Source organism: Nelumbo nucifera, chromosome 3 (assembly GCF_055504915.1).
Source record: "Nelumbo nucifera cultivar China Antique chromosome 3, China Antique-T2T, whole genome shotgun sequence".
Lineage (NCBI taxonomy): Eukaryota > Viridiplantae > Streptophyta > Magnoliopsida > Proteales > Nelumbonaceae > Nelumbo > Nelumbo nucifera.
In genome coordinates this window covers 108,601,963-108,629,733 of record NC_142651.1, presented here as the reverse complement: position 1 = coordinate 108,629,733, position 27,771 = coordinate 108,601,963, and the positions used below count along the sequence as shown (strand labels likewise).

Below are 27,771 nucleotides of genomic sequence, written 5' to 3'. Positions count from 1 at the left end.
TTTAATTTATTTTTGTAATTTTTATGTGTTATGTTTTTTTATATAATTTTTTATATTTTCAATTGGTTTGGATTGGATCCAATCCAGTCCAATTACATTTTAATGGATTTGGACTGGATTGGGCCCAATCCATTTATAAGTGGATTTACATTGGACTGGACCGGGTTGGACCAAAACCAGTCCAATTGATGACACCTCTACTTCCAGTCAATGGCTTATAATCGATCCTATTATCTCTCCTTGAGATCTGCAGATTATTATATGTTCTACACAAGGCAAATAGTGTGTTCCCTCTTAGTGGCCATACCCAATGTCCCTGAAGAATACCATGAGATCTTAAGGCCTCAAAGTAGCCTCGATCAAGAAATTGTGCCCATATACTCCCCAAGAACCAATCCAGTTCACCATGGTTTATTATATCATGATATCATCAACTACTGTAAATTATGTATATGGGATGTTAGTGGAGTCATGAATCAAGTCAATCAAGCTAGTAATTGAGTGAGACGGTTGATGTGTGATTACAATTTGAAGAGCATAACAAGATAGATGGTTTACCTTGATGTAGATATTCAACCGTTTGACAATATAGATCACCCCAATACTCTATTGGCTATTGCCAACAATACTCTTACAAGGTGACATTGTTTGCTAAGATGGATTTACCAACTCCCTTTCACTTCAACGGGTGGATGTTCATCTTTTAGCCTTCCAGTTTAACTTATGAAAGTCTTGCTCAAACTTTGCTGATTGCACCGATAACGCCCCTCCTTGAGTGAGTTACTTTAATAAACTAAAAATCCAAAGACCTAAGGTATTCTTCTCCTTGTTATAGGGATTCAAGCCATGATGGTATTCTAAGCAAAGAAGCAACATCGACAAAGAGGACATTAATATTTAACGTTATACATACACGTACGTGCAAAGCATGTGTTAAAGTAGAAGGCTCGAGAGGCATCTATGTTTTTTACCTTAGTTCCCCTATTATTCCTCTTCCTCGTAAGACTCTCATAAGACTGCTCATTGATTTTGATAATCATTGCTTTAAATACCGAATTACCGATTTAGGTAAGCGGTTTGATCGTCCGATTTGAACGAATATATAATTCAGTCTAATTAAAAAAATAAAATAAAATATAAACAATGACCAAAACCATTATTCGAATCAAATAGGTTGACAGTTTGAATGTTTGAGTCTAGATGTGTAAATCGGGTTGGCCCGAGTTAACAGCTTACACTGTTTTGGACTTGGGTTTCAAATTGAGCCTATTAAAATTTTGACAAAATCTTAACCCTAACCCGAAAAAATTGCACCCTTATCTGAATCAATAGGTTGTTGATCAAGTCAATGGCATTTGGCCAAAGAACAGATTAAGGATGAAGTAGAACTGATTATATAGACAATTTTTGGGCCAAATGGTCTGACTGTCTAGATTAATAACGATTCAAAAATCATGATTCATGGTATATCCTTTTACCCCTTCTTTCAGCCGAAACAACCAAACCCAACAATAGAAGCCACGTTAGAAAACTTGTTTTGTTAACACCGCCATCATGAACCTAATTCTTAGGGCAATAAAAAGACGGCCATGTGGTCTGCTGAAAGCAAGTGGAAGAAACCGTTTTAGATTTTGAACCCCTTTTGCAGTTTACAGTAGAATTTCAAGCAAAGCTTATTACATAAACTTGATAACGTAGAGATGGAAGCCATACTAAATTGCTTCTAGGCTTCTTTGAATTATTTAAAAATAATTTTAAAAGTAATTATAATACCTCAATCAGTCAAGTCGGTTAAAGGTGAAACCACATTCGACATGTCATGAATTATGTGAACTCAAAAGGAAAATCCATTTGAGTCCAAATGCATTGGATCTTGTGGGTTTGAGGATGTAAGCCACACATGATGTGTATTAAATTTTAGGGTTGATCATTTTCATCGTGGTTTGAAAATTTGGGCCTGGGCCTGGATTTAGGTTTTGTTTTTGGGCCCAATACTTCAAGTTCAGACCCACCCAACCTGCACATACATGTATGATATGTATTAATACATATTATATAATATTTTATGTTATATAATATATAAAATAAGTTATATTCACATTATATGACATATAATACAAAGTATTGTGTACATTTAATATTTTATACATAAAGCTGTAGGCTGGAATTGGGACTGGTAACCCGGGTCAGGCCAGGCCACTCAGTCCATGATTACCCCTATTAAAAATTGTGTGGGTCTAAACACGCTGAATCTCGAACAAAATTTCAACCAGTTAAAACACATGAGACCGGATCTATTCCTCATACAGGGTGCTTCACACCGGCTTCACACACACATCCGATAATGTATTGGGAGGAATATCTCTCATACTTAGAAGTTATTATTCATAAGAGATGTTTTTAATGCACCATGGATGTATCATGTATCTGTGAGACGCCATGTATGAAGAGCATATCCTGTTTCCAAACACAAACTGTTCATCAAAAAGTTCAAACACCTAATACACGAATTTTGAGATATGCTACTCATACACAGCACCTCACACCGACTTCACAGATGCATTCTATGTATTAAAAACATCTTATGAATGTTTCCGTACATAGTGGAATGTGCCTGGGAGGTGCGCTCTGAAGAACCGATCCCGTCTGAGTGAATCATGTTAAAGAGATGATGTGGTGTATCGTAATTGGCCGATAAACTGTAGAGGATTCGTATTCATTAGAGTGGAGGAACTGAGTTCGGATCTGCTATCAACAAAATGCTGGTCACAACCTTGCGCAAGAAACCGCAGCCAGGGAACATCTCCCCGTTAACGATAACAAAATGAAAAGACATGTTCTCAATGTGCGGCTGTAGAGTTGTGTGGCCTTTTGGTCAGAACTCGGAGGGAAGAGTCTTCATGGGATCAGACGATTCTTAGCCAATCATGATGTACCACGTCATTCTGATTGTGAATTTGCGATTACCCGGATCACCTGCCAACAAACAGGTTTCAACTTTCAACCACCTACCAACATGATCCGACACCGCATATCTTCTACACGACGGATCCCACTCTTATGATGGCAGGGTCCGTGACTGGTGAGATGTGCGGTTTCGGATGATGCTGGTAGGAAGTTGGAACCTGATTTGTTGGCAGGAGATCCCAACTCCGATGTGAACTCCGGAGGAAGAGACGTCTTAGCTGATTTTCCATACAGACTGTCGCGTTAGATTGATCTTTTAAGTATCAAACACGTGGCAACTTAAGAGGGCCCAGACTGCAGCCATGGGTATGTCACCTGTGTCCCTTGACCAAGGAGACAAGTCTCTTTCTGGTTTATTTTTTCTCCCCTTGTTCTCCTCGTCTCTCCGCTTTTAATCTCCAATTCTCCATTTAAAGGTCGGAGAACCAGTCTCCAATATCAGTCGTAGCAAGCAACTCTTTCTCTCTCTGTCTTTCTTGGAGATAAAATTAATATCTTTCTTTTTCTTCCTTTTCGATCCTAGGGCAAACTATTCGACTGCGCAATAGTATCTGTATTTAGAATTCGAAATAACAGACATTTCGTTCGAATTTTAGATTTCATTAAGTCTCGTTCTTTTGAGATTTAAATAATAGAATTAGGGTTTCCCTTTTTGTTTCTTGGATTGTATAGTATAGCGAAATATGTTCTTCACGGGAGATTCGTCAACGCGAAAGAGAGTCGATTTAGGGGGACGGAGTTCGAAAGAAAGGGACAGACAGAAGCTTCTGGAGCAGACGCGGCTTGAGAGGCAGCGGCGGTTAGGGTTAAGGCAACAGAATTCTGCTGCGATTAAGATCCAGGTTTGCATCTAAGCATTGCTCCGTGGAGTGATTGATAAACGATCTTGCTTTCATATCTGTTTCTGTTTTAATTGCACTGCTATGAACTGAGCTTCAGTACTTTTTTGAAGGTTTGGTTGGTTTTATGAAGAAGCAAAGTGTAGTTTAGGTGATTACGCGTATTCCGTACTTCTCCCCACTGCATGACCACTTACAACTAACTGAAAATAATCTGGAGATTGTTACCGTTTCTGATAAAAAAAATAGTCTGGAGATTACTTTTCCTTCTTTCTACATGATATTAGAAGAATCCGGATATTTGTTTATCAATGTGCATATTTTTGCCTGTAATTATATACACAACGTAAACAAAGAGAGTAATGTGATCAAACATAAAATAGAATGTGCTACTTGCGAAATAAAAATAGTGCCTGTAGTATACATATGTATTTATAGGAAAAACCTATGCTGCTGGAAAGACATGATACCGGAAGGGCTTTGACCAATCAAAACCCCCGGTGAATATGATAAAGAACCACCTGATTGGTTACCACTTTTAATGATACCGGGTGATTGGTTACAAGTTTTTCTGGTATTATGTCTTTCCGGTATCATAGTCAAACCCGTATTTATAATATATGTATAATAGTATAAGTTGGTTAATTTTAGCTCTTATCATCATTATTATCATGATTGAAGCTATTTGCTGGTAATTAGGGACGTAAAATAGGGTTATTTGATAGAGCTGATCACGAACTTGTGCCATTTCTTTAGTTTGTCCTATCAAATTTCACTTGCTGTGTTGTGAACATAAAGAATGTTCTATTTATAAAAAGAAATAAAGAATGCTCTATTTAAATTATAATTTTTTTGCAGTTTAAATGTCTAAATTTTTCTTGCCACACTTAATCTGGAAAGCCTCAACATTGTTTCTCATGTTAATGAGTTAATCTAGGCAAACTTGCTCTTGGAAACTTGATGCTTGTTGGGGCTTTTGTTGTTCCTCCATTTTCCTTCCCGTCCCAATACACAAAGGAAAAAGAAGAGGCATAAGAAATCATGGTAGCTAGAAAGAAGATTTGCATTGCATTGTTAAGCAATTGGACTTTTGGTCCTGTTTGCTGCTTTATTTGTTGAAATACTACAAATATCTGCATTTATAGAAGTATCTAAGCAGTCTATCATTCATTTAACATATGCCATACAAAGTACACAAGTTGACTAAATGGTTGCTGCAGAAATGCTTCAGAGGGAGGAGAGCTGCAGAAGCTGAACGTTTTAAAGTCCGAGAGCAGTTCTGCATGATCTTTGGGGATCACTGCCAAAAGGTAGACAGGTACGCTGGTTTTAGATGTTTAGTAGATTTAGTAATGAAGCTAAAGCACTAGTTTTAGTTATGGCTGTCTTGGGAGGTGCCAAAAAGGCTAAGGAGCTTAAATTAAGGAGGTTAATTTTTGAGGAAGACTTGAAGTTGGTAATAGACTGGCTGCCAAAGGAGGAGAGTAGCATGTGGGGCTACATGAATGAAGAGAGAATCTCTAAGTGGCTGACTTGGGATATGACAGTGAGGACAATGGGTAAAGAGGTGTGCCAATTCCTTTGCAGGTGCACTACCAAACAAGGGGTGGGAAGAGATCATTTGTTCTGGGCCTATTTGTAATCTTTTAATTTTGGGGGAGTTAAGAAAGTTTATCTCCCCTGCTTTTGTACTTATCTCTCTTTTTTCATTAATGAAATGCTTCTGTTACTGATAAATAAAAGCACTGGTAGTAGTTACTTATTCTTGTGGAGACAGTCCCTTAAACAATTTGCGAAGCAAAATGCAACTAAAACCTTGTTCAACTTTGTTTGTTGCTTCATTTAATGTTTAGTTACTAGGCAGTATTCCTCTGCCACTTGCTCCATTGATGTTGTTATTGGTTTCTATCAACAGGGGTTGTTTCAATCATGATTCACAGTTCCTTTGCCAGTTGCTCTTTTTCTTCAATGCACATAACAGTGGTGATTTTGCGATCCTTGTGGGGACATGCCGCTTATTTCACCTGTTTGTTAGAGATAGTGGTGGGTCTAATGACTCTATTCAGTCTATCCTATTTGGAATTTACTGAAATATCTTTTTTTTCCTCATAGCTATTTTGCAGTGTAATAAACTTTAATTGTCCATAGAAAAAAAAACCTCTAGTTGTTTACTTTCAGTTTATTTCATCTTGTTTGCCAGTTCAAATCAAACTTTATCTAGTAAAGTCTTAATTTGTTCCTTTTTTTTTTTAATTTAACCAATTTCTTTGGTAAACTTTTATCAGTTTCTGATGTTCCATTTTCCCAGGCATATCATTTTCTGGGTTTTCTTAAAATAATATATAACAAATGGTAATTATTTCCTGTCATATTTGGTTTTTGAGCCCTTAATTCATTAAAACTAAAAGAAGCAGAATAACAAATCCCATGATGTGATTATTGTTCTCTCTATAAGAGTTTCGTGTATCCTTTGTTTATTTACTTTTATTGGAGAAGGTAAAGAAAGCCTGTCATATTCTTTCATGTATCCTTTGTATTCCCTAACAATTGCACCATTCTTTCTTCTAGTAATTTATCACCAAGCTTGCTGGCTTTTGTGCAGACATGTTTTTGCAGATTTTGTGATGACCTTGCAATAAGATTGTTCTTTTACCTTACATTTTACTGCCTATGATTTCAATGGGCCATTGTAAAATTGTGTGCAATATTAACTAAGTAAAATTGCTTCACTATTGTGTCAAAAAGAAAAAAAAATTGAATACATCTATCTCGATATAGCAGTGATTGCGGAAATTCCCATTGCTTTTGCCATTGTTTTCGAGTGATGGTTATGGAGTCTGACTGTATTTTTTTATTCTCTTTATGGTTAAATCCATATTACTTCCTTTTCTATATGGTTATGCATGCTTATTTCTTGCCTTAGAACGCTATATTGACAGATTTTAGCCATGCAACAGGGGATACCTTGGGCCTTTTTGCAGGTGCCAATTATTCATTGAAGAATACTGTGGAGAATAGAGTGAAGCGGCTTGCTAATGCCTGTCTTAAGGCAGTTCATCAAAACAGGTTGGTTTTATTCACCCTATGGTCAAAACCTGTTGCATTTGAACCATAATTGGAACTTATGGATATATTTTTTTTTGTAATGGAGAGAGAATGTTAAGAGTAGACTTCTGCTTATTGATAAGGATGGGTTTAAAGATAAGGTTATGCCACTGTATGTCAAATTAAGGAAATTTTAGTTTAAGTCTCCCTCATGGCATGGAGGATAGAAGTCTTCCTTGGCAGTCAGGAAATGGGTGATCGAGGGCTGGAAATGTTTGGGAATTACCAGTTTTAGGAGACTTGGAAGACTTTACTTTATTTACCTTTCAGTGTGAGTTTGGGGCCAAACATGTTACTAGTGTTGGAACTTTGACATGAAGGTTCATCGACTTGGTACTGTTTACTGCCTTTTTATTTAGTTACAATGGATTCTGAAAGAAGTTGCAGGAGATGGGTCGGTGCTTATGGCCTCTGGTTACGTTTTTTTGATGTTGTGTTTCTTTTCAGCATTCAGAGGCCTATGGCATATATTTATGTGGAACACGTCTTGGAATAACTCCCTAGTTTACTGCAGTTACGATCATATTTAAATGGGAAGGAGACTTCTTTTATGGCATATATTTGTGTGGAACACGTCTTGGAATAAACTCTCGATTTTCTGTTGGCTGCTGCTCCTTAGGAACGAAAATGACTGGTAGCTGCTTGCTACAGTGGATCCTAGTCAAGAAACAAACAAAGATCTCGCTGGATAGATGAAATCCGAGGTGTGTAAAAGCAGAAGGACCTGACTGTTTTAGACTTTTAGAATGGGGACTGGTCGGACATGGAATCCCGTGAAGGTTCTGACATGGAGGACACGGATAGTCTGGGTAGTGTCGATTTGCAAGATAAAGGGGATTTTCTAGAGGATAACAACCTCAATATGGAAATTCTCTTTCTAGATGAGAATAGTTTTGGTGGTGGCTGCTATGCTGTGCAAGCTACACCATCCTTAATCGAGGGAGCTAATCAATGAGAGCAGTACAGTATGGGGATTGGCTTAGAGAGATATGACTCCCCTAGGTTATGTGAAAGTAGACTGAGAAGGGAGATACAGAGATAGGGCTGGCTCTTGGTAAGATCAGAAGGGGTTGCCAATCTAATCCAAACCACTTCTCTGCCTTGTAAAACTAGGGGGAACTCCTCGGCTTCCTTGTCTGCTCTTCGGCCAGGTATGTGTGTCCCTTTGGTTTATGGTACTCATCTGCCGAGGCAAATGAGTGATAGGAAATTGAAAGGGGGTGATCTTAATGGGGGGGGGGGGGAAGGAGGAGATGAAGAAGTATCATAGGAAAAATGAAAAAATGAAGAAAAATAAAAAGAAAAAAGGAAAAAAAGGTTCGAGGTGGAAAGGTTACTTTTGGATATCGAGGGGGATCTAGAGTTTAGTGGAAGGGGAGATAGGAGGAAGTAGTCTAGGTAAGGAAAGGAGGTTGGCGAAAGAAGGGTTCTGGAAAAAGCATTGATGAAGATATTTATTTGTAATGTGAGAGGCTTGGGAAGTGCAAGGAAGAGAAGAGTAGTAAAGGATCTTCTCAGGAAGGAAAATCCAGATATCGTGATGCTACAAAAGACAAAATTGTCTGAGATAAATGCAAGATGGGTTAGAAGCTTTTGGAGGTCTAGGGGAGCGAGTTGGTCTTTTGCTCTGTCCTGCAGAGCCTCAGGGGGAATTGTGACGGTTTGGAGAGATGAGATAATGGAACCTATGGAGGAATTGATAGGAAGATTCTCTGTATCTATCAAATTTAGGAATGTAGAGGATGGCTTCACGTGGGTAGTAACCCTCGTAATGTCGTTTGCAATGTGGGAGGAGTTTTTGCAATAAAAGGCTTATGGGATGGCCCATGGTGTGTGGGAGGGGACTTTAATGTAATAAGATTTTCAAATGAAACAAATAACCCCCATCAGTCAATCAAAACAAGTATGAGAAGATTTAATGACTTTGTAGAAGATTGTGAATTGAAGGAGATTCCACTGCTACAACACAAATTCACTTGGTCTAACCTCCAGGATAACCCTTCGAGCTCGAAATTGGATAGGTTCCTCTTCAACCTAACTTGGGAAACCATTGGGGCAACTTGGTCTCTAGAGCTCTGCCTAGGGTCACTTCAGACCATTGGCCTATTAACATAGGTATAGAATCCTTAGTGTTGGCCCTAGACCTTTCAGATTTGAAAATATGTAGTTACCACATCCGGAGTTTCAAGGTAAAGTGAAGGAATGGTGTGAAATTCCACAAGAAGTTGCGAAGATTAAGATCAAAGTTGAAAGAGTGGAATAGAGATCATTTTGGAAGAGTGGAGGAGCAAAAGTCAAATATTATCAATAAAATTGAGGCTCTAGATGAGGAGTTCCAAGGGATTTTGATTGATCAGTAGAGAGAGCAGAAGTGACTGTTGAAGAAGGATCTAGAAGATATGTTGCTAAGGGAAGAGATTTGTTGGAGACAGAAATCAAGGCATCATTGGATTAAGGAAGGAGATGGGAATACCAAATTTTTCCATGATTTGGCAAGTGGAAATCGAAGGAGAAACTTTATAGCCAAACTAGAAGTAGAAGGGGAGGCAATTATAGACCAAGAGGAGATAGGTAGAACCTTTGTAAACCATTTCAAAAATTTGTTTGGAAGACCTTTGGATGAGGTGATGGGAAGTATTCATTGCCACTCAGAGAACGAATGGGATGCTGGGGTTTCTCGGCAGGCAACTTTGGCAACACCTTAGAAGGCAATCCACAATGTTCTCCCTCAACTCAACAATTTTCTCAGGTATGATGTGTGTATTGGGTAAATCGGTTATGTTTTGGGAAGACGTTTGGGTTGAAGAGGTTCCGTTGAAGGACCTCCTTCCATCCTTATTCTCTATCTCTCTGTATAAGAAAGAGCCTGTTTCTTCTTTTTGTTCCCCTTTGGAATCTGCTTTGACTCCAATTTGGGACTTTGGGTTCTGAAGAGGTCTAAGGGATGAGGAAATTGCGAGTCTAGCTGGCCTATTGAATTCTCTTGAAAAAGATTGCTTGGATCCCACGGAACTAGATAAAGGGTTTTGGACTCTTGTGCCCTCAGGTAATTTTTCTTGTGCTTCTTTTTTCAAGGCCCTGTGTTGACCACTATCTTCTCTTTCTTTCCCTTTTAAGGAGGTTTGGTGTAAGCCTGTTCCCCCTAAGGCTTGGCTTTCTGTTGGGAAGTGTTTCACGGGAAAGTAAATACTTTGGATAATCTACAAAGGAGAAGGCCCTCTCTTTGCCTCTCACCCCAATTGGTGTAGTCTTTGCAAATCCTTTGGTGAGGATTGCAACCATTTACTAATTTCCTGTACTGTTACAGCAGATTTGTGGGATTGGATCTTCTTGATTTTTGGATGCACAGGTGGAATAGGCTAGCAGACAGATGTAAGCAGGCTTTTCGATCCTTCTACGAGGAAGAATAATGTGGAGGGTTGCAAGAGAAGCTTTGCTTTGGACAGTGTGGGAAGAAAGAAATGCCAGAATATTCCAAGAGAAGGTGCCAAGCCAACAAGATCTGAAGGAATACATCCTATACAGGGCTATAGTGTGGCTAAAATCTCTGGATTTATTTTGGAACTTCTCTTTTAATGACTTGTGGAGGCATTGGGCAGAGGTGGAAAGCAGTTCCTCTCTGAAGACAAAGATGCACATGAGCTGGGTACCCCCACCTGAAGGATTCATGAAGTTAAATTTTGATGGTAGTGATTCATCAAAAAATTGTTTTTTTGATGGTAGTGGTCTGGGCAATCCAGGTCTTTCTGGGATGGGAGGGGTTATAAGGAGTTAAGTGGTTCTGTAACTTTTCTGTTTTCAGGTCCTTTAGGTGAGAGGGACTCTACGAGGGCAGAATTCTTAGCTGCACTACAAGGGGTACAGTTTGCCGTACAGCTAGGAGTGGAGCAGCTACTAATAGAAGGTGATTCTCAGGTGGTTGTGGGGTGGCTATAAAAACCAGAGATTACAGTTTGGTGCTTCAAAAATGAACTTAAAAGATTCAAATGCTTGACAAGGAATTTGGATGTTAGTATACAATGGGTAGGGAGATCTGCCAATACTATGGCTGATTGTTTAGCCAAGCAAGGGGCAAATAGGGAAAATCTGTATTGGGCTCAATTGTAATCCTTTTTAGTTCTTGATGGGTTGGAGGGGTTGCAGCTCGTACCTCTCCAAGTGTATTCTGTAACAGTGGTTTATTCCATTAATAAATTCTTCATTTATCAAAAAAAAATCTTAAAGTTATCCTCTTCAATTTATCAATGCATGTAGCATTGGGTCCCACATCTTGGATTGCCCTATAAAGAGATTCAGATGAAATGGTTTTTTGTGAGGGTCTATATAATTTTAGTAGACTTTCTTGTACTGTTGTGGGTCCTCATACAAGTAACATAGTAAGTGGTTTGGGGGGGGGAAATAAAGAAGGCAAACATGTGGATTTATACATGGTTACTGTTCATTAGTCAAAGAAGGAAAAGATCCAGAACCTGCCCTCCTCTCCTGCTACTCCTCCTCCTCTTCTTGTTCTTTCGTTTTTCCCTTATTTCTAAAAATCCCAACCATATCAGTCATTTTTTTTGAGACTATGTGAGGAAAGCAGCAGCAAAACTCTCTGCTCAAGAAGCTGCGCTATTGGGGTTAATCGTTAATGCCTTACCAAAGCAAAGTTGTGTGCTGTGACTTGTAATGTGTGATGTTTTTCTTCATCTTTGACTGTCCAAGATCTGAGGTAACTCATATATCTTTATATTTTTGATAATTAACAGAATTTTCATTAAAGAAAATTTAACCTAGGTGTTGTATGGAGAGCTAAGACTATCCCCCATATTTCAGTTATAATTTTGCCCAAAACATATGATCCCTCATCATCGCTTGCTTGGCTAGTGTGTTGGCCATAGAGTTGCTGATCTCTGAACCCAAAGTACCTTCACTGTCATACTCTTCATCATCCATTTAATTCTTTTAATCTCATTTCTTTTTATCAGTGTTCTTTTAATCTCGATTTTTGTACACCCACATAACAACTTCGTTATTCATCAACCATCTTGTTACAATCTGAGTCCCCCTTTATTATAAGTTTCTATGTATTCATATCTCTTGCTCTCTTAACACCTTCCACTATTGCCATCACACTCCACCTGCCCTTAGTGATTCCCCAGCCCCAATTGGTCTAGAGAACAACAATTACATGACTTATCTTCTTTAGTTCCTAAACACGCCATCTACCCTTGATTGTCTGGGGTTTCCCATGCTACTACCATCAAAATTCAGCTTTGTTAAACGTTCTTGTGATGGTAACCATTCTTTGTTACAATAGAATCCACCACCTCCTTCCATTTCTTTATTACATCCCAAACTGATGAGGAAAATAACTGAGTTTTTCACCCAATGAGCAACCTTCACTGAAATACCTTCAATCGGCGCTTCCAAAGTCGTTTCCTGCTTCTTAAAAATTTGTGCATTCCTTTCTTATCACACAGTCCATAAGACAGTAGCTCGAGTGCATCTCCCTAATATTCTAGCTAAGGTTAAAAATTTCGCAAAGTATCAGCCTGTATCAGCCAATACGTATTGTTAAGTTAAAGGCCCGATACACAGAACATATAGAAATCAATTGTCTTGTTTATTTTTGTTTGGAGAATCTCTTAATTATTGAGTTCAAAAATTTATGCTCCCTAGGATTGGCATCTAGAGGAAGACCTAGGTAATTCATTGGCCACTAGACCTGCTCATGGGCCGGGTAGCCCGACGGGCCGGCCTGGCCTTCGGACAGGCTTTAACATAGATTTGAGCCCACGGGCTTGACCTCGAGTCCAACTATTTTACGGGCCGGGCTTAGGATTTGTTAAAAAAGCCCGACCCAACTTTTAGGTTAAATAAAAAACCCTAAATATCCTAAGTTCCTAACCCCTCTCTTCTCATTCATCTCTTTCTAGCCAAACCTCTCATCTCGGTAGTGGAACAGTCATCGGCGCAACCTTACGCTCTCAGGCAAACAGAACCGGCGAACAGTCACTGACGCAACCAGCGAACTCTGGCGGACTGGCGGTGAGTCCTCTCTCTATCTCTCGTTCCTCTTCTCACTTCTTCTAGAAAGTCGGAATCTCAGACGTGAACTCAGGCACCAGTGAGACGACGAACACAGGCACCGACGGCGGCGGTGAGCCCTCTCTCTCTCTCTCTCTTGTTCCTCTTCTCACTTCTCTCTCAGAATCTCAATCGCGAACTCAGGCACCGGCCAGGCGGTGAACACAGGCATCGACGGCGGTGGTGAATCCTCTCTCTCTCTCAGACGCAAGCTCAACACCGGCGAACACAGTCACCGGCGGTGAGCTCTTTCTTTTGTTAGGTTGGGCTTTGGGCTCGGGCCCGGGCTTCGGGCTTTTTATTAGGGCCGGGCTCGGGCTCGGGCCCATGTTATAGGCTCGTTGGTCGGGCCGGGCTCGTGCTCGGGCCTAACAAAATTATGTTTATGAAGAGTAAAAGTCCGACCCATGAACAGGTTTATTGGCCACTATGAAGCAACTTAATTCTTGCCATTGCCAACTTGCTGAGAATTTCCAAGCCTAACATTTTGCAGTCACCATTATGTTGTGGGCCTTGTGGCTACTGGCTTGTGGGTTTCAAGTTCCATCCAAGTATGTAAAAACCATTTTCTCCCCTATTAATTTTTCAATGTAAACAACTGAGATGCTGTGAGTTTGCTGCATAGATTTGCAGGTATGTTTAGTGTAAATTCCCTTTTTCTTTTCTCTCTTCTGTCCTTTCTTTTGCTTGAGGAGTTGCAAGATAGATCATAAATTGACTACTCCTAGTTGATTTTTCATTTATGGCATATGTATTATCCATGCATTAGATCCCATGCTCTGTCTTTCCTAATGTGAAATATAATCTGTTGTTTGTCCTGGGTCTTCGTTTTAAAAATAAGAATATTGCATTTTTAGTGTGTATGAGACAATTTGGTTGTTGTTTACCAAAATATATGATATGTTGACCAACTTTTTGTAATTTTGAAACTCGCTAAAATGTCTATCGATGGGTCTCAACATTGATATATGTTGGTTGACATTTTAACCATGTTGATAAGACTCTGAGAAAGTGTCCAACTTGAAAATCAGTTGAGAGAAAAGTTGTTTGGTTGGAACAATATTAGCTAGGGGAGTGTAGAGAGGTATTTGGGGTTGTTAGGCTGGGTGGTGAATGATGGCATTTAAATTACCTAAGCTTACCACTAGGAGGAAACCCAAGGTGAGCTAGCTTTTGGGACCTGGTGGTGGGGAGATACACTATGAGAAATTATATCCACTTTGAGAAAATCTACCTTTGAGAACCTATCAATTTAGTTTTTGTTAGGGTTAACTGTTTTGGATCCCCATCAGCAATTGCTAAGTTTTTTTTTTTTTTTTTTGTGGGAGCTAGGTGAAACCAAAGATGACCACTTGATCATTTGGAGAGTAGTGCACAATCCTGTGGAAGGAGGGTTGGCAATTAGTAGATTGAAGGACATGTATATATCACCATTAGGAAAGTGGCCCTGGAGGTTCCCTTAAGACGATAAACTATGGCATGCTCCTCTTAAGAGTACTCATGGGCTCATTCTCTTATGGATGGGATGCTGGAGTATCAGCTAATGCTTTATTTACATCTCCCTAGAAATCAATTGTTGCAATATTACCCTCATTTTCTTCTTTGTTTAATATGTTGCTTACCTTGGGATCTTGTGGTAAGAATCAGACTGTGGGGGAGGATGTTTGGTAGGATGACATTCCATTGATGGATAAATTTCCCACTCTTTACTCACATTCACTCCACAAAAATAAAAGCATTAGTCATTGTCTGTTTGTAGCCCATTATGGGTCAACTGGAAAATTTGTAGTTACTGATAAAAAAGCTAAGTTCATTGATGTGCCTTTGATTTAACTTGGTGGAAATGACAGTTGTGGCTTACTGTATATTGTCTTGCATAGGGATTGGCTGAAGGATCATCTTTTGATGTCATATCAGTTTTCTAGTAGTCCGATAACCATCCTGCTAGAAACTGTGGTTGTCTTGACAGATCCGAAACTTCCATGGGTTTGCACAATTGTTGGCTATCTCACACAAAGAAATATATTTGCCTTGTTGAGAGATATTATTCTCACTGGGAAGGTACATATTGTTATCCCAATTAAATCCCTGTCCTCTTTTATATGGTTTATCTTATTGCGGCCAAGGAAACACATGCGCATTCACCACAAGCAATCTTCCACTTATTTTTAAGCATAGAGGCATTATTGACTGCATCTTTCCACATTTTTTTTGTCAATTTAGAACATTACCTTTTTATGTTGGTTCCAAAGGTTTTAAACCTCAGGTTCATTTTAAAATTTGGTCCATTTAGAAATTTAAACTTTTTGTGAAATTTGGTACTGAACATCTTTTGTATGGTTAATAAAATCTTCTTTACTAATGTGATCTTTAATACTCGAATTGTAAACTTTTTTTTTTGCTTTAATGAAATTCTTATAAAAAAAAGATAGAATAGACATCATTAGGCACTCTGGGCTCATTACAAAATAAACTATTTGAGAAGGAAAACATAAAATATTTGAAAGAAGAGAAGAGGTGAAAAGGAAGAAGTTGTATTTTGGCTTACGTAACAGCCTATTCCATCCTTTGTTCATTATAAGAATACTAGTAGAATTATCATACTGCCCTATATGTACAGCATGTGTGGTATTAAAATAATCACTCCCCTTCAAGCAATAACTGGTTGAGCTTTCCCTGCTTGGTGAGGAAATTAGAAAAATGGCTATTTATTTTCACAAATGATAAATAAATCTCCTTTGGGCCACCTTCTCTTGGATAAAATGGTTGCCCACCTTTATGTGTTTTTTTTTTGATCAGTGAAAGAAACTTTATTGCTTAAAAAATAGAAATGCCTGCCTCTGTGTTTTGTCCTATTATGCCGTACTGATTTATGAGCAGTAACTGCAGCTTTGTTATCACAATATAGATTCATATTGCCTTTTATGGGGCATCACAACTCATGTGCCATCACCCTGTATTCAGCTTATGAACTTGAATGAACAACTGCCAACTGTTTTTACTTATCTAGGTAACCAGGTTACCCTTTTAAGAATATACCATACCTAGATCTCTGTCGGTAGCTTAACTTGCTCAAGCTGCATTTGTGTAAGCCTTCACCTTTTTATGCCCATGTCTTTATGACTTCATCACTTTTCGGTTGTGTATTTAATATAACATATGATATGGTTTATAGTTGCTAAATAAATGGATTGTGGTGAATGCATAAATTTGCTCACTACTACTATTTCAGCAATATCATGTTTGGCAAAAGATAAATTAACTTGGCAACCAACCTTTGGAATCTACCCACATCAAATGTTGGTTCACCATTCTAGTAGTGAAACTTCAAATTGGATTCTATAGTCATGTATTTGGGTTTGGATCTGTTATAATTCTGTTTTGTATATTGCTGCAAGGGCTTTTTTGTCTTTGTCTTTCTTTTTATTGTAAAGCCATCACCCTAATAATATAAATAGAATCTAAGGCGCCACCAGTCCATTCTTTTGGTGTAAAGCCATCCTCTTTTCATCTCCCACTTTCATCTCTTTACTTCTAGGTTTACATGGTATCAGAGCAGGGATTTGGGTTCTAATCGTATCCAGATCATGGTTCTCACCTGAAACTTCCCAATCGGACTGATTGACTGAGCTAGACTTCTATTTCTTCGTTTTTTCTTTTCTCTATTGGTCACTGTATCAAGAAGAGGTATTTGTGATACTTGTGGTGGCTGCCGAATGCAGTGATCAGACGGTGTAAAGCCATCTCCTAATTTAACAATTTGTTGGATGATATAATTTTTGGAGTTTAATACATGTAGATTTATTTTAAACTTTGCCTCATGCATTTTGTTTCAACATATTTTCTCTTAATTATTTTCTGACAAACCAAAAATGGGAAAAGGAATGTTCCCACTATTTCCCCTTGTGTGACCAAACACTGGAAAATGAAAATTTCACACTTTCTCACCCAATCCCATCCTATCCCATCCCACCCCAATCTTCCCACAAATCAAACGGTGCCTAATAGAAGTGATTACAGTGAGAATGGTACATTGGATGCTGGTGAATAAACAACTCAAGGGAGTCACAACTGATTAACTGTTAAGAGGTTGGCAAATACTGGATGGTTTTTCCAGTAGAAACAGCCCAGTATAGTGGAGTTGAGGCTTCCTGACATGGGCAATATAAAATTAAATTTTGATGTAGATGTACGCCGCATAGGTAACTTCAGTACATCAGGAATAGGAGGGGCAATAAGAGATGATAGAGGCAGTATTTTTCTCAGCTAGTCTGGGGCTCTGGGCCAGACAGCCAGTAGGGTATGGAGGGGGCCATTGGTTGTGTACAGATTACAGAAGAGATCCTTTGGATCTTCCAGTTTCTGGTTAGAGAAGCAAAATCAGTAGGAAGAAGCCTGGACTGCTTGTTCAGGTGTGTCCCAAGGACTGCCAATTTCGTGGTTGACGATCTATCAAAAACTGGGGTGATGAGGACTTCTTTGAGGAATACCTAGGCCCGGGAATGATATGTAAAATTATAAACATAATTGTTTTTGAAAGATAATGAAGTATGTGTATTATAATTCAAAAAAGTGGAGGGTGAGGATCCCTCAATAACATATACAAAAGATGGTGCCTCTTTCAATATGCACAGATGATGTACATTCAGATTCTTTACAAGAGAAAACTCAAAAAATGATGGTCAGCCAATGAACAAAAAAGGAATTGACTAAAATACCCACATAAAGATTTGAACAGGCCCTGCCAAGCTCATCAACATCCTTTCATTTCTACCAATAATTGCCTCTAGCGGCTCTGACTTGGACTCAAAGATTCTGCAATTCCTTTCTTTCCAAACTACCAGCCTAGAGCAAAGGGAAGACACTTCCATAGGAAATTTCCTTGAGACTTGAGCTGAGTATGGAACAGTCCTCCAAGAAGAAGGCAAACCAGCAACAGGGCTGGGAAGATCCAGTTGATTTGGAAGAGCCTGAAGAAATGTTACCAGACCTGGTGAGTGAACAGAAATTTGTATGTAGTGACAATTTGAGATGCTGTATTTTTCCTAACAATCAAATATTTTGGATAGCAAGGTTTTTTGTGCCAATGAATACAATATATCCTGTTGGCTAACAAAAAACAAAATAAAAAAAAAGAAATCCATGGAAGATCTAAAAGCAAGGAAATAGTAGCAGCTATAAATCTATGCTTCTGAGATATGAATACTGGCACGGATATGGAAAACAGGGATAGGACTCTCCATTTCTTAAGATCCCAGTTCCCAGACACAGTTACGGGTATAATGATCCCATATAAGATTTCACTGAAAACCACTATTTCCATTGCTATTCATATGGCCATATAAAATCTTTAAGTACCCTTTGACACAGATAAATAACATTTAATACTTATGTAAGATTTGGATTCTTAAACTACTTAATCCCTAGTGTACCCAATGTTCAAATACCAATATACCAATAATAAGCCACAGAATTCTGTATTTTATGAAATTCCCATGGTAACCCTGATTTTAAGAGAGAAATCTCTTAGACCTTATTTAGAACTTCTGGACCAAATTTTAATGAAAGAAAAGATAACTGGACTCTTCTAGCTTGGGCCACACACCCCAATGGGTTCCTTGGTCAAAGTGCAGAAAATAATCTGCTATGCAATTGCCAGATGATGCCCCTCCTCTCTGATTGATCTGAAATTTTAAATACAGGTATCCATGAATGAAATATCAATATCCTGTAATTCTATGAATATCATACTTGTACAGTCATACCTTTGGGAGTTTTTTTTCCTCTCATTTCTTTTGGAAATACAAATATACTTTACCTTTTATTCAAAAAAAAAAGAAGAAAAAACTTTACCTTTTCAAAATTTTCAATTTTTTTAATGAGTGGATCCTAAAATCTGGAACTGATTATCTTTGAATCTAGGACATGCTGCCTCATTCTTCTTTTGCATTCGCAACGGTTATCCTTCATAAGATTCATTTATAGCATTTATTCCATATTTCACTTTTGACTCCATTTTATGATGTCTTGCATTTTGATTGTGTTTTACGTTACTATGATTGCCAAACTGTTTTACTGATTTTGATTGTGCAGAAAAGTATGAAGGCTCAAGACAGTGGTGGTAAAATATCTTCATTGGAGCATGTTATAATGCTCATCATTTCTCATATTGGTCACCAACCGTGTAGTTGTCCAAATATTGATCCAAGATGGGGGTTTTCTTCTCAAATTCTTACAATTCCTTTCTTGTGGCAGCTTTTTCCCTATTTAAAAGAGGTAATTTTGCTTTAACATGTTTAGTTTGGTACTTGGCTTTTATGATTGTGATGGAATCTGGAGTTAGCCAATGTCAACCAATTTTGGCAGGGATTACAATTAAACTACTGCATGAAAAGCATGAAGTTGACCCCCCCGGCCCCCTTTTTCGATGCAGCCCTGAGTTAGGGGGGTCTTGCTCCGCTTCTGCAAGACCCCCCCTTTCAACTAATGTTATGCATCTTTATTCTTCTTAATATAAAAGATTTTTATTAAAAATAAAGAAAAAATGAGATCCCCCCTTCCTCCCTCTATCCTCCTAGCCCCCTCCTCTTAAGGAGGCTTACGCCTCTTGCGTTCTGAACTATGCCTCACACCTCTTGGTAGTAGAACGCCTTGCGTCACACCTGTGCCAAGTCATTAGCAATATGATTTGCTGATCTGAGTGTTCATTGGATTGAGATGTTCAAGCTAGACATGATAGCTCTAGCCTCTCTAAAGATATAATATAACAACATATGGTTTCCAAACTTCCTCTGAAATCCAAATCTATTCAATCTTTTTAATTTTCATAAGCTGCATTTATCTGGAAATTGTGATCTTTATGATTATTTTGAGGAATGGTAACTTATTTCTGTGATATATAAAAGATGAGTGTGTGTGTGTGTGTGTAGTGCTTTTAAAAGTGAAAGGGCCTTCTTTGTGTTTGAGGCATAAGGTGCGAGTCAAAGTGTGCACCTTTTCAAAGCAAGGTGCTAATTTTTTGAAAAAAATAAAAAATAATAAAGACTGACACTAGTGCTTAAAAAGTTCGGAGGACAAGTGATCTCTGAACATAGTGCTGAATTTATTTAGAGGTGAGCCAACCTCTGAGAATTTGAGAGGAATTTTCAGAATTCAGAGGTGTTGTTTGATGTTTAACCAAACACCACGTAACCTTTGAAAACCAAACGATCACCTAGTTTAGGGGTTGACAGTTGTATTTTGAATTTTCTTTAATTATGTTACCATTTCCAATAAAAAAGTCCAGAGTTCATAGGTCAGTTTAGCACTAGCCATATTTCTTTACTCTGCCGCACATAACAATAGGATCATCACCTCTATTCTCTAGTTGTTGCTCCAAGCCAAGGTTTAAAATGTTGGTATCGATGGAAGTGCCAGTCATCCAAATATAGGAAACATGTTGGAAATATCGTATGGAAATATTGTAAAAATCATAGACATGGTAGATACATTGTAAAATATGCAAAAATATATAATGATAAAAGAAGCATAGGCACACCTTTTTAAATTATTTTATTGCTCCAAATCATTAAACAAAGCTAAGAAACTAAGGTTATAGGCAAAAGAATATGTTATGAAATTGTCTTGTAAACCTTAAGATTGAAAGCTTTGTGATGGAATGAGTTAAAGCATACTTTAAACTCATAGAAAATGCAAATGGTTGTAATAGATCAATCAAATAATCTATTAAACAAACAAAATCTAATATTTAACTTCATTTTTCATGTTTGAAATGAATATGTTATTATCTCAAAGTGGTAACATGTAAGTTAGGCAGGCAATAACATTGTTACTCCGCGTATCTACAATATTGTCACCATCTTGTGTTATAATCAGTGTTCTAAAAGCGCAAGGCGCAGAGGTCAATTTGCGCCTGAGGCGCAAGGCGCAAAAATAAGAAAAATGTCAGAAAATTCAAAAGCATGCCAAAAATTCAAAAAAAAAAATATTAAATATAATATTAATAAAAAATATAAACTTAAATTTTAAAATAAATGTTTTAAAAAACCTATTATCTAAAATTAAAATACATAAACATAAGATGTAAAGCATATTCAAATGAGAATTTAAAAATAAAATCAAACATATAAAACATTTTCAAGCATGTAAAACCTCTAATATCTTTTTTTACTCAATTCCATTACTTCAAGTAGCTAATGTAATGTAAAACATATTACACTCCTGATTCTACGAGCTGCCTTTGTGCCACGCCCTCGAGGCAAGCCCAAATAAGTCCATGTTAGGTGTTAAATTCTTTGTTCTCACACAAAAAATAATGAATTTATAATTTTAATTGCATTTTAAGAAAATATTTTATTAGGATGAATGAATGAACAACATTAGCAAATAGGGGAATTCTTGGAGTGGCGTGGCTGCTTTGTTCAAAAAAAGCAAAAAAGCATTAAATTTTCAAAAGGCGTATGCTTGGGCTGTGGCACAAGGTGCACCAGGCGTGCGCCTTTTGAAAGGGCTGCTCCTAGGACCTAGGCGAGGTGCATACCCTAAAATGTGCCTCGCCTCTGTACCTAGGTGTGCCTTTTAAATCACTGGTTATAATACTAACTCTTGTGCTCCGCATAGTGTTGATAATGTTCATTATTGTTCATTGGAGGATATGTCGATTCCGGTAAAATTTCATGTTGCTTCCCATGGAAGTGGAGATGGAAATATGTTGTTGAAGCTGTCTCTTGTATTCCACATAGTGCTGGTGGTGTTCATTGGGGAATATGTCAATTCCGGTAAAATTTCATATCGCTACCCATGGAAATGGAAATATGTCGTCGAAATATTAGGGAAATTACGGACATTTTAAACCATGCTCCAAGCTTCTCTACTATACTTTATCAATGAGCTTTAAGCATGCAAATATGATCCTTCGTTTGTTAGACATATCATACCAATCAAAGTACTAGTCCACTACCAATCAATTAATGCTTGTGGATCATTTCTTCCCTTGAGATCCAGTATGCCCATTTCTTTCCTAAAGTCTTTAGTAACATTATCTTTGTTGTCATCATCATCATCCAAGTCTTGTCCCGACGATATGGGATTAGCTACATGAATCCTGTTTTGCCATTCCATTCTGTTTTAATACCATATCTATTTTTAAATTACGAATGCTCAAATCATTTCTCATCACTTTGTCCCATGTCCTTTTTGGTCTACCCCTGGTCCTTCTTGCTCCCTCAACTGGCAATAGATCACTTCTTATGGGGGCTTTTAATGGTCTTCTGTGCATGTGACCAAACCATCTTAGTCTACTTTCTATTTTTTTATCACCTGTTGGAGCTACTCCTAGGGTACCTTGCGTGACTTCATTTCTAGCGCTGTCCTTTTAAGATGCTCTACTCATTCATCTCTGCATAAGCATTTCTGCCATTCATTTTTTGGACATGTTTCTTGACTGCTCTACACTCTGCTCCATACAGCATAGCTGACCTTACAACTGTTTTATGAAATTTTCCTTTTAATATAAAAGTGGTATTGACCTCCTAGCGCACAACACTTTGTATACGCCTCTCCATTTTGCATCCTTCTCCAATTCTATGGGTGACATCCTCAATTTCTCCCCTTGTTATGAATTATTGAACCAAGGTATCAAGAAAGGTCATGATGAGTCATCTCTTGGTCTCCAATCCTAAATGTGCCTTGATGTACACTCTTACTATTATTAATTTTTTTTATGAGTAATAGTAAAAATTTATTAATTCAGAACCTGATTTAGAATTGTAACTTCGTACAAAATCCCATGGAGAGGTGTGAGCTGCAGCCCCTCCTAGCAGCTACACTAAAAATTACAGAAATCACAGCTGAGCCCAAATTATTTCTTCCCTATTTACCCTTTGCTTGGCTAACACATCAGCCATAGCATTTGATGATCTCCCCACCCATTGTATAGAAACCAATATATTCCTCGTCAGCCAATTAAATTTCTTAATTTCATTCTTGTAGCACCAAATGGTATCCTCAGGGTTTTTGAGCCAGCCCACCACCACCTTGGAATCCCCTTCAATTATTAGCTGCTCTACCCCCAATTGGTATGCAAAGTTACTATTATTAAATTTGTATATCTTATATTCTGTTTTAGTCCTACTTATTTTTGAAACCTCTTGTTTCTAAGGTATTGTCCATAAACTTAATTTTGCATTTAATCCTTCTTTGGTTTCACCAATTAGAACAATGTCATCAGAAAACAACATACACCATGAGACCTCCTCCTGAATATTTTTAGTCAATTCATCCATTATTTGTGCAAGTAAATAAGGACAAAGTGTTGAACCTTAGTGAAGATTCACCGTAACTGTTGATTAGGGGTGATTTCGAGCCAAGCTGAGCTGAATACTTGGCTATTCGAGCTCAGCTCGCTGAAACTGTGTTAGGCTCAAGCTTGAGCTCGAGCTCAATTCAAGCTAGAGACTTGAGCTCGAGCTCGTCTCGGTTCAAAGCTCGCAAGTTTGAGCTCAGCTCTGCTTGAGCTCGACTGCAAGCCAAGTTTTTTTCTAAATAATAAAAAATTATACACAAAAATAGTTTTTTATTTTATATAAAAAAGAATTTTAAAAATTATTTATTATTATACATATAAAAGAAAAAAGCATACATATAAAATGCTTTTATTTTACATACAAAAAATAAGAATTATAAAAATTATTTACTATTATACATAAAAATAAAATATTATTATATATAATAGAAAATATTTATTATATATAATAAAAAATATTTATTATATATTTATATGTACATGTATATGTATATGCATATGTTTATGTATGTATGCATGTATTTATGTATATAATAAAAAAATATTTATTTGTTATACTAGGCTCGCAAGCCTCACGAGCCGAGTTTCATTGGGCTCGAGCTTGGCTCGATTAGCAAACGAGCCTATATATCAGGCTCGAGTTCGGTTTGAAGCTCTATTTAAACCGAACCGAGCCAAGCTTTTTACGAGCGAAACTCGAATAGCTCGTGAGAAGCTCAGCTCGTGGCCACCCCTACTGTTGGTGTTTCTCCCGCAGGTGTTTTGACATTGGTTGTTGCACCCTCATACATATCTTCAGTTAGGTCTATTTACCTATTTGGAGCCTCTTGCTTTTCCAAGACCTCCATATTATCTCTCTAGGGACTCTATTGTATGTTTCTCCTAGATCAGTGAAAACTATATGAAGATTTCTTTTTTAGTTTTCTCTTAACTCATTCTATCAATTGTTTCAAAAGAAAGATAGCTTCCATGGTTAATCTCTTTGGTGTAAACCCAAATTGGTTATGTGATGTAGTTGTTTCACATCAAAACCTTCACTTGATTATTCTCCCGAAGTTTCATAATGTGACTCATGTGTTAAATCTCTTAATAGTTATTACAACTTTGTACTCAAATATAATCACCATACTGCTCTTTCTCTATTCATTAGGCATCTTCTTTTCTTTCATTATCTTTCTAAATAGCTTATTTAGCTTTAATAAGCTTATTTTTTTCTTGAGACAAGGTAAAGTAAGAAGTAGGGGTGTCAATTGGACTGGATTTGGTCCAATCCGATCCAGTCCAATGTGAGTCCATTATAAATGAACGAGGTCCAATCCAATCCAATGAATGTTTTGGACCAATTTGGACTGGTCCAATTCATTGTCTGGATCGTTCAATCTGTTCAAATTCATTTTGATTTAAATTGGTTTTAACCCAAACCCGGTCCATTGACATATATATTCTTATCTTATATCAATGGACCAGATATTGGCTTAATCCAACTCAATCCAATATAAATTTGTTACGGATGGACCAGGTCCAATCCAATCTAATAAATATTTTGGACCGGATTGGTCCGTTCAAACTGATTTTGGACTGGACGGGGTCCAATCCAAAATCGTTCCATTGATACCCTTTGTAAGAAGTAGCCATAATAAGCCTACTTCTCCCATCTTCTTTCTTGACCATTGTATTTAACATTATTAGATCTATTCTCTCCTACCATCTTCTCAAACAAGTCAAGTAAAGATCCTTTGGTATGGTTCAAAACCTCTACCATTGTGGATTCTAAATCCATAAGGTTGTTTAGAAGATAACTCATGCCTATAGAATTTTCTACTTTTTGATAATATGGTGACTGACTATTATCTCTGATACCACTTGATGTATGATTGTCTTATTTGATACCGAATTGATTAAGGTACTAACTAGCTAAAAACAGAGATGTTTTGGCATAAAAGGATGAGAACAGGTGGAATGGGAAACCTTAGAGTTTTGATGAAGAAATATAGAAAACTTATCTAGATTAGTTTTAGTCCTTTGGGAATGTTAAATGAATGCATTAGTAAAGAACTTATGGTTGGTTGCTGACTTGATGTAGCTACTTGTAATATTAAAGAAGAGAGAGGGAGAGAGAAGAGAGAACTTGGAACCACTCAGTTGGTTGCCTAAAATCTCTCTTGGAGACAAGAACCACTCATCACATTTAGCATAAGCTGTAAGAAATTAAATAAACTCAATTCTTTTATCTTTCAACGTTTTAACAGTTACACACATAAACTGATAAAACACATGTATAGAATCTATATGGATGACCTATCCTACTAGAACTAGGAAAAACAAAAATTACAGAATTGCAACTATCATAAGAAAGCTTCCACATCACTTGTCTCTTTGATTTTTTATTAGAGCTTGGATGGTTAATTGCATAAGATTTAATCATATTTCCTCCTGATAGTTGTGTACCGAATGATTTTGTGATCCTCTGAAGTAAAAGTATTCTTTGGTGTTCCAGGTCTTTGCAAAGCGAGAGCTTAGTGAACATTATATTCATCAGATGGCGTTGTGTGTGCATAGCCATGCTAATGTTCTTCCTGATGATTTGTCACCTGAATTTCCAGGGTATGCATGCCTTCTGGGGAATATATTAGAAACTGCTGCAGTTGCTTTATCCCAACCTGGCTGCTCGTTTAATATGGTGAGGAAGTGATGCACTAAGATTATGGTTTATACTATACTGATTATGTTGTCCCACTGAGGTTCTTTTGTCTTTCGGTTCATCTTTTCTATTTTGAAATTGAAGTGGCTATTTAGACTTTCTAGCTAGTCTTAGTTGGCAAAAGGTAGACTCTTGAAGCTTTAAAACTTTAACTTTTTATGTTTCTGAGAGTTACTTCATGTTGTGGCTCGCATAATGTGCATGTTATAATCACTAAGCATACTGGTTTATGGATGTGTTTCACATTAAATGAAGATTTTTTTCACATGATAAGGTAAAGTGTGAACATTTAATTTTTTTTTTGCCGCAACTGTCATGCTAGATGAAGGTCTTTTTCAGGCTTCATACAATATTTTCACAATTGCAGCCAAGAATTATCATAATTTACTCAAAAGATTCTTAGGATTCCAGTAGTTCAATTTAATTGAATGTGAGGTGTAAACACCAAGGTTTTAAAAACTGACATGGAACCGGAACCGTTCTGGCCACTGGTTCTGGGTCAGCGGTTCAACCGTCCAGTTTGAATGGATGGCCTGTTCCAACTTAAAAATATAAAATAATTAAAAATAATGCAAATAAAAATGGCCTAAAACCATTGAATGGGTCGATGGTTTGACTGCCTGGGTCAGGGGGTTGTTGACCAAATCAATGGTGTTTGGCCAAGGACCTGGTTAAGGGTGAAATGGAACCAGTTGCCTCGATGTTTCCCGGGCCGAACGGTTCGACTGTCCAGGTCAACGATGGTTCAAAAACACTGGTAAACACCTTCTCTGACATGCCACAAAAAAGAAAGGATAATGGGGGAGAGAGGAACAAGAACGAAGGGTAATGGACTAGTCTACCATTCCATCCTGTTTTTTTTTTTTTGATAAATGAGAGATTTTATTAAAACAAATATCAGAAATACAAACAGCCTAGGAAGAGGCACAAGATGTTACCTCCCCCGAGGACTGAATCATAAACACTAAACATGCCCAAACATGAGACAAATTACAATGTAGCCCAAAACAGATCTCCCCTCGACACCCCTTGCTTGGCCAGAGAATCAGCCATTGCATTTGCTGATCTGTTGACCCACTGAAACCTAATAATCATATTTCTTGTCATCCATTTAACTTTCTTTAACAGATCCCTGTAGCCCCAACAAACTGTGTCTGGGTTATTCAGCCGGCCCACTACTACCTTGGAATCCCCTTCTACTAACAAATTGTTCACTCCTATTTGACTAGCCATCTGTATACCTTGTACCGCTGCTAGTAGCTCTGCCCTTACAGAATCACCTTCACCCACTGGTCCTGAGAAAAGAGACAACATATTGCTGTCTTTATCTCTCAGAATCCCATTCCATCTCCTGTTCAGTACCATATCCATTGTTATATGGGACTAATATGTGTTATAAATATATAATTAGGGCCAGGCTTGGGCCTAGATTTCAAGCCCAGTATGCTAGCCTTGCCAGCTAGAATGATGTCACTTATACCATGTGCTGTACTTGGACTATCCCATGATCACCTCTATTGATTGCTAATGTCATAAACAACTGTGCTCTGATTGGCATGCATTTATCATAACAAACTTAAAGAAAACAATTTTCAACTTTACCATCGTTACGAACAACTGAAATTTCAGTAATGGTCTTTGGGGCATGTGTTTCTTTTTCTCAATTAAGCAGTTGCTTTAGTTGAATATTAATACATTTTTTTTTTCTAGTTCAAGAACATTCTATACTTTAAAATATTTGAAGGATAAATACCGAATAGAAACTAGAAATATTAGATCAAGGAAGA

The 27,771-nt window shown here is 37.6% G+C and overlaps 1 protein-coding gene across 4 annotated transcripts in view; it reads left to right on the top strand.

Annotated features, from left to right (window-relative positions):
- The first annotated feature begins 3,140 nt into the window (after positions 1 to 3,140).
- Positions 3,141 to 27,771, top strand: part of UPL6 (ubiquitin protein ligase 6) — a 133,244-nt gene continuing 108,613 nt past the window's right edge. For 2 of the 4 annotated variants that reach the window (XM_088900286.1, XM_010272550.3), the window contains exons 1-7: positions 3,306 to 3,809; positions 5,027 to 5,124; positions 5,722 to 5,849; positions 6,764 to 6,872; positions 14,861 to 15,041; positions 19,074 to 19,256; positions 25,781 to 25,963. In XM_088900286.1, the coding sequence (XP_088756412.1) occupies positions 3,651 to 3,809; positions 5,027 to 5,124; positions 5,722 to 5,849; positions 6,764 to 6,872; positions 14,861 to 15,041; positions 19,074 to 19,256; positions 25,781 to 25,963 (1,041 nt within the window). In that variant the 5' untranslated portion in view covers positions 3,306 to 3,650. Of the gene's footprint in view, positions 3,274 to 3,305; positions 3,810 to 5,026; positions 5,125 to 5,721; positions 5,850 to 6,763; positions 6,873 to 14,860; positions 15,042 to 17,798; positions 17,974 to 19,073; positions 19,257 to 25,780; positions 25,964 to 27,771 lie in introns of those variants that run through there. The other 2 variants (XM_088900285.1, XM_088900287.1) reach the window with 2 other exon arrangements.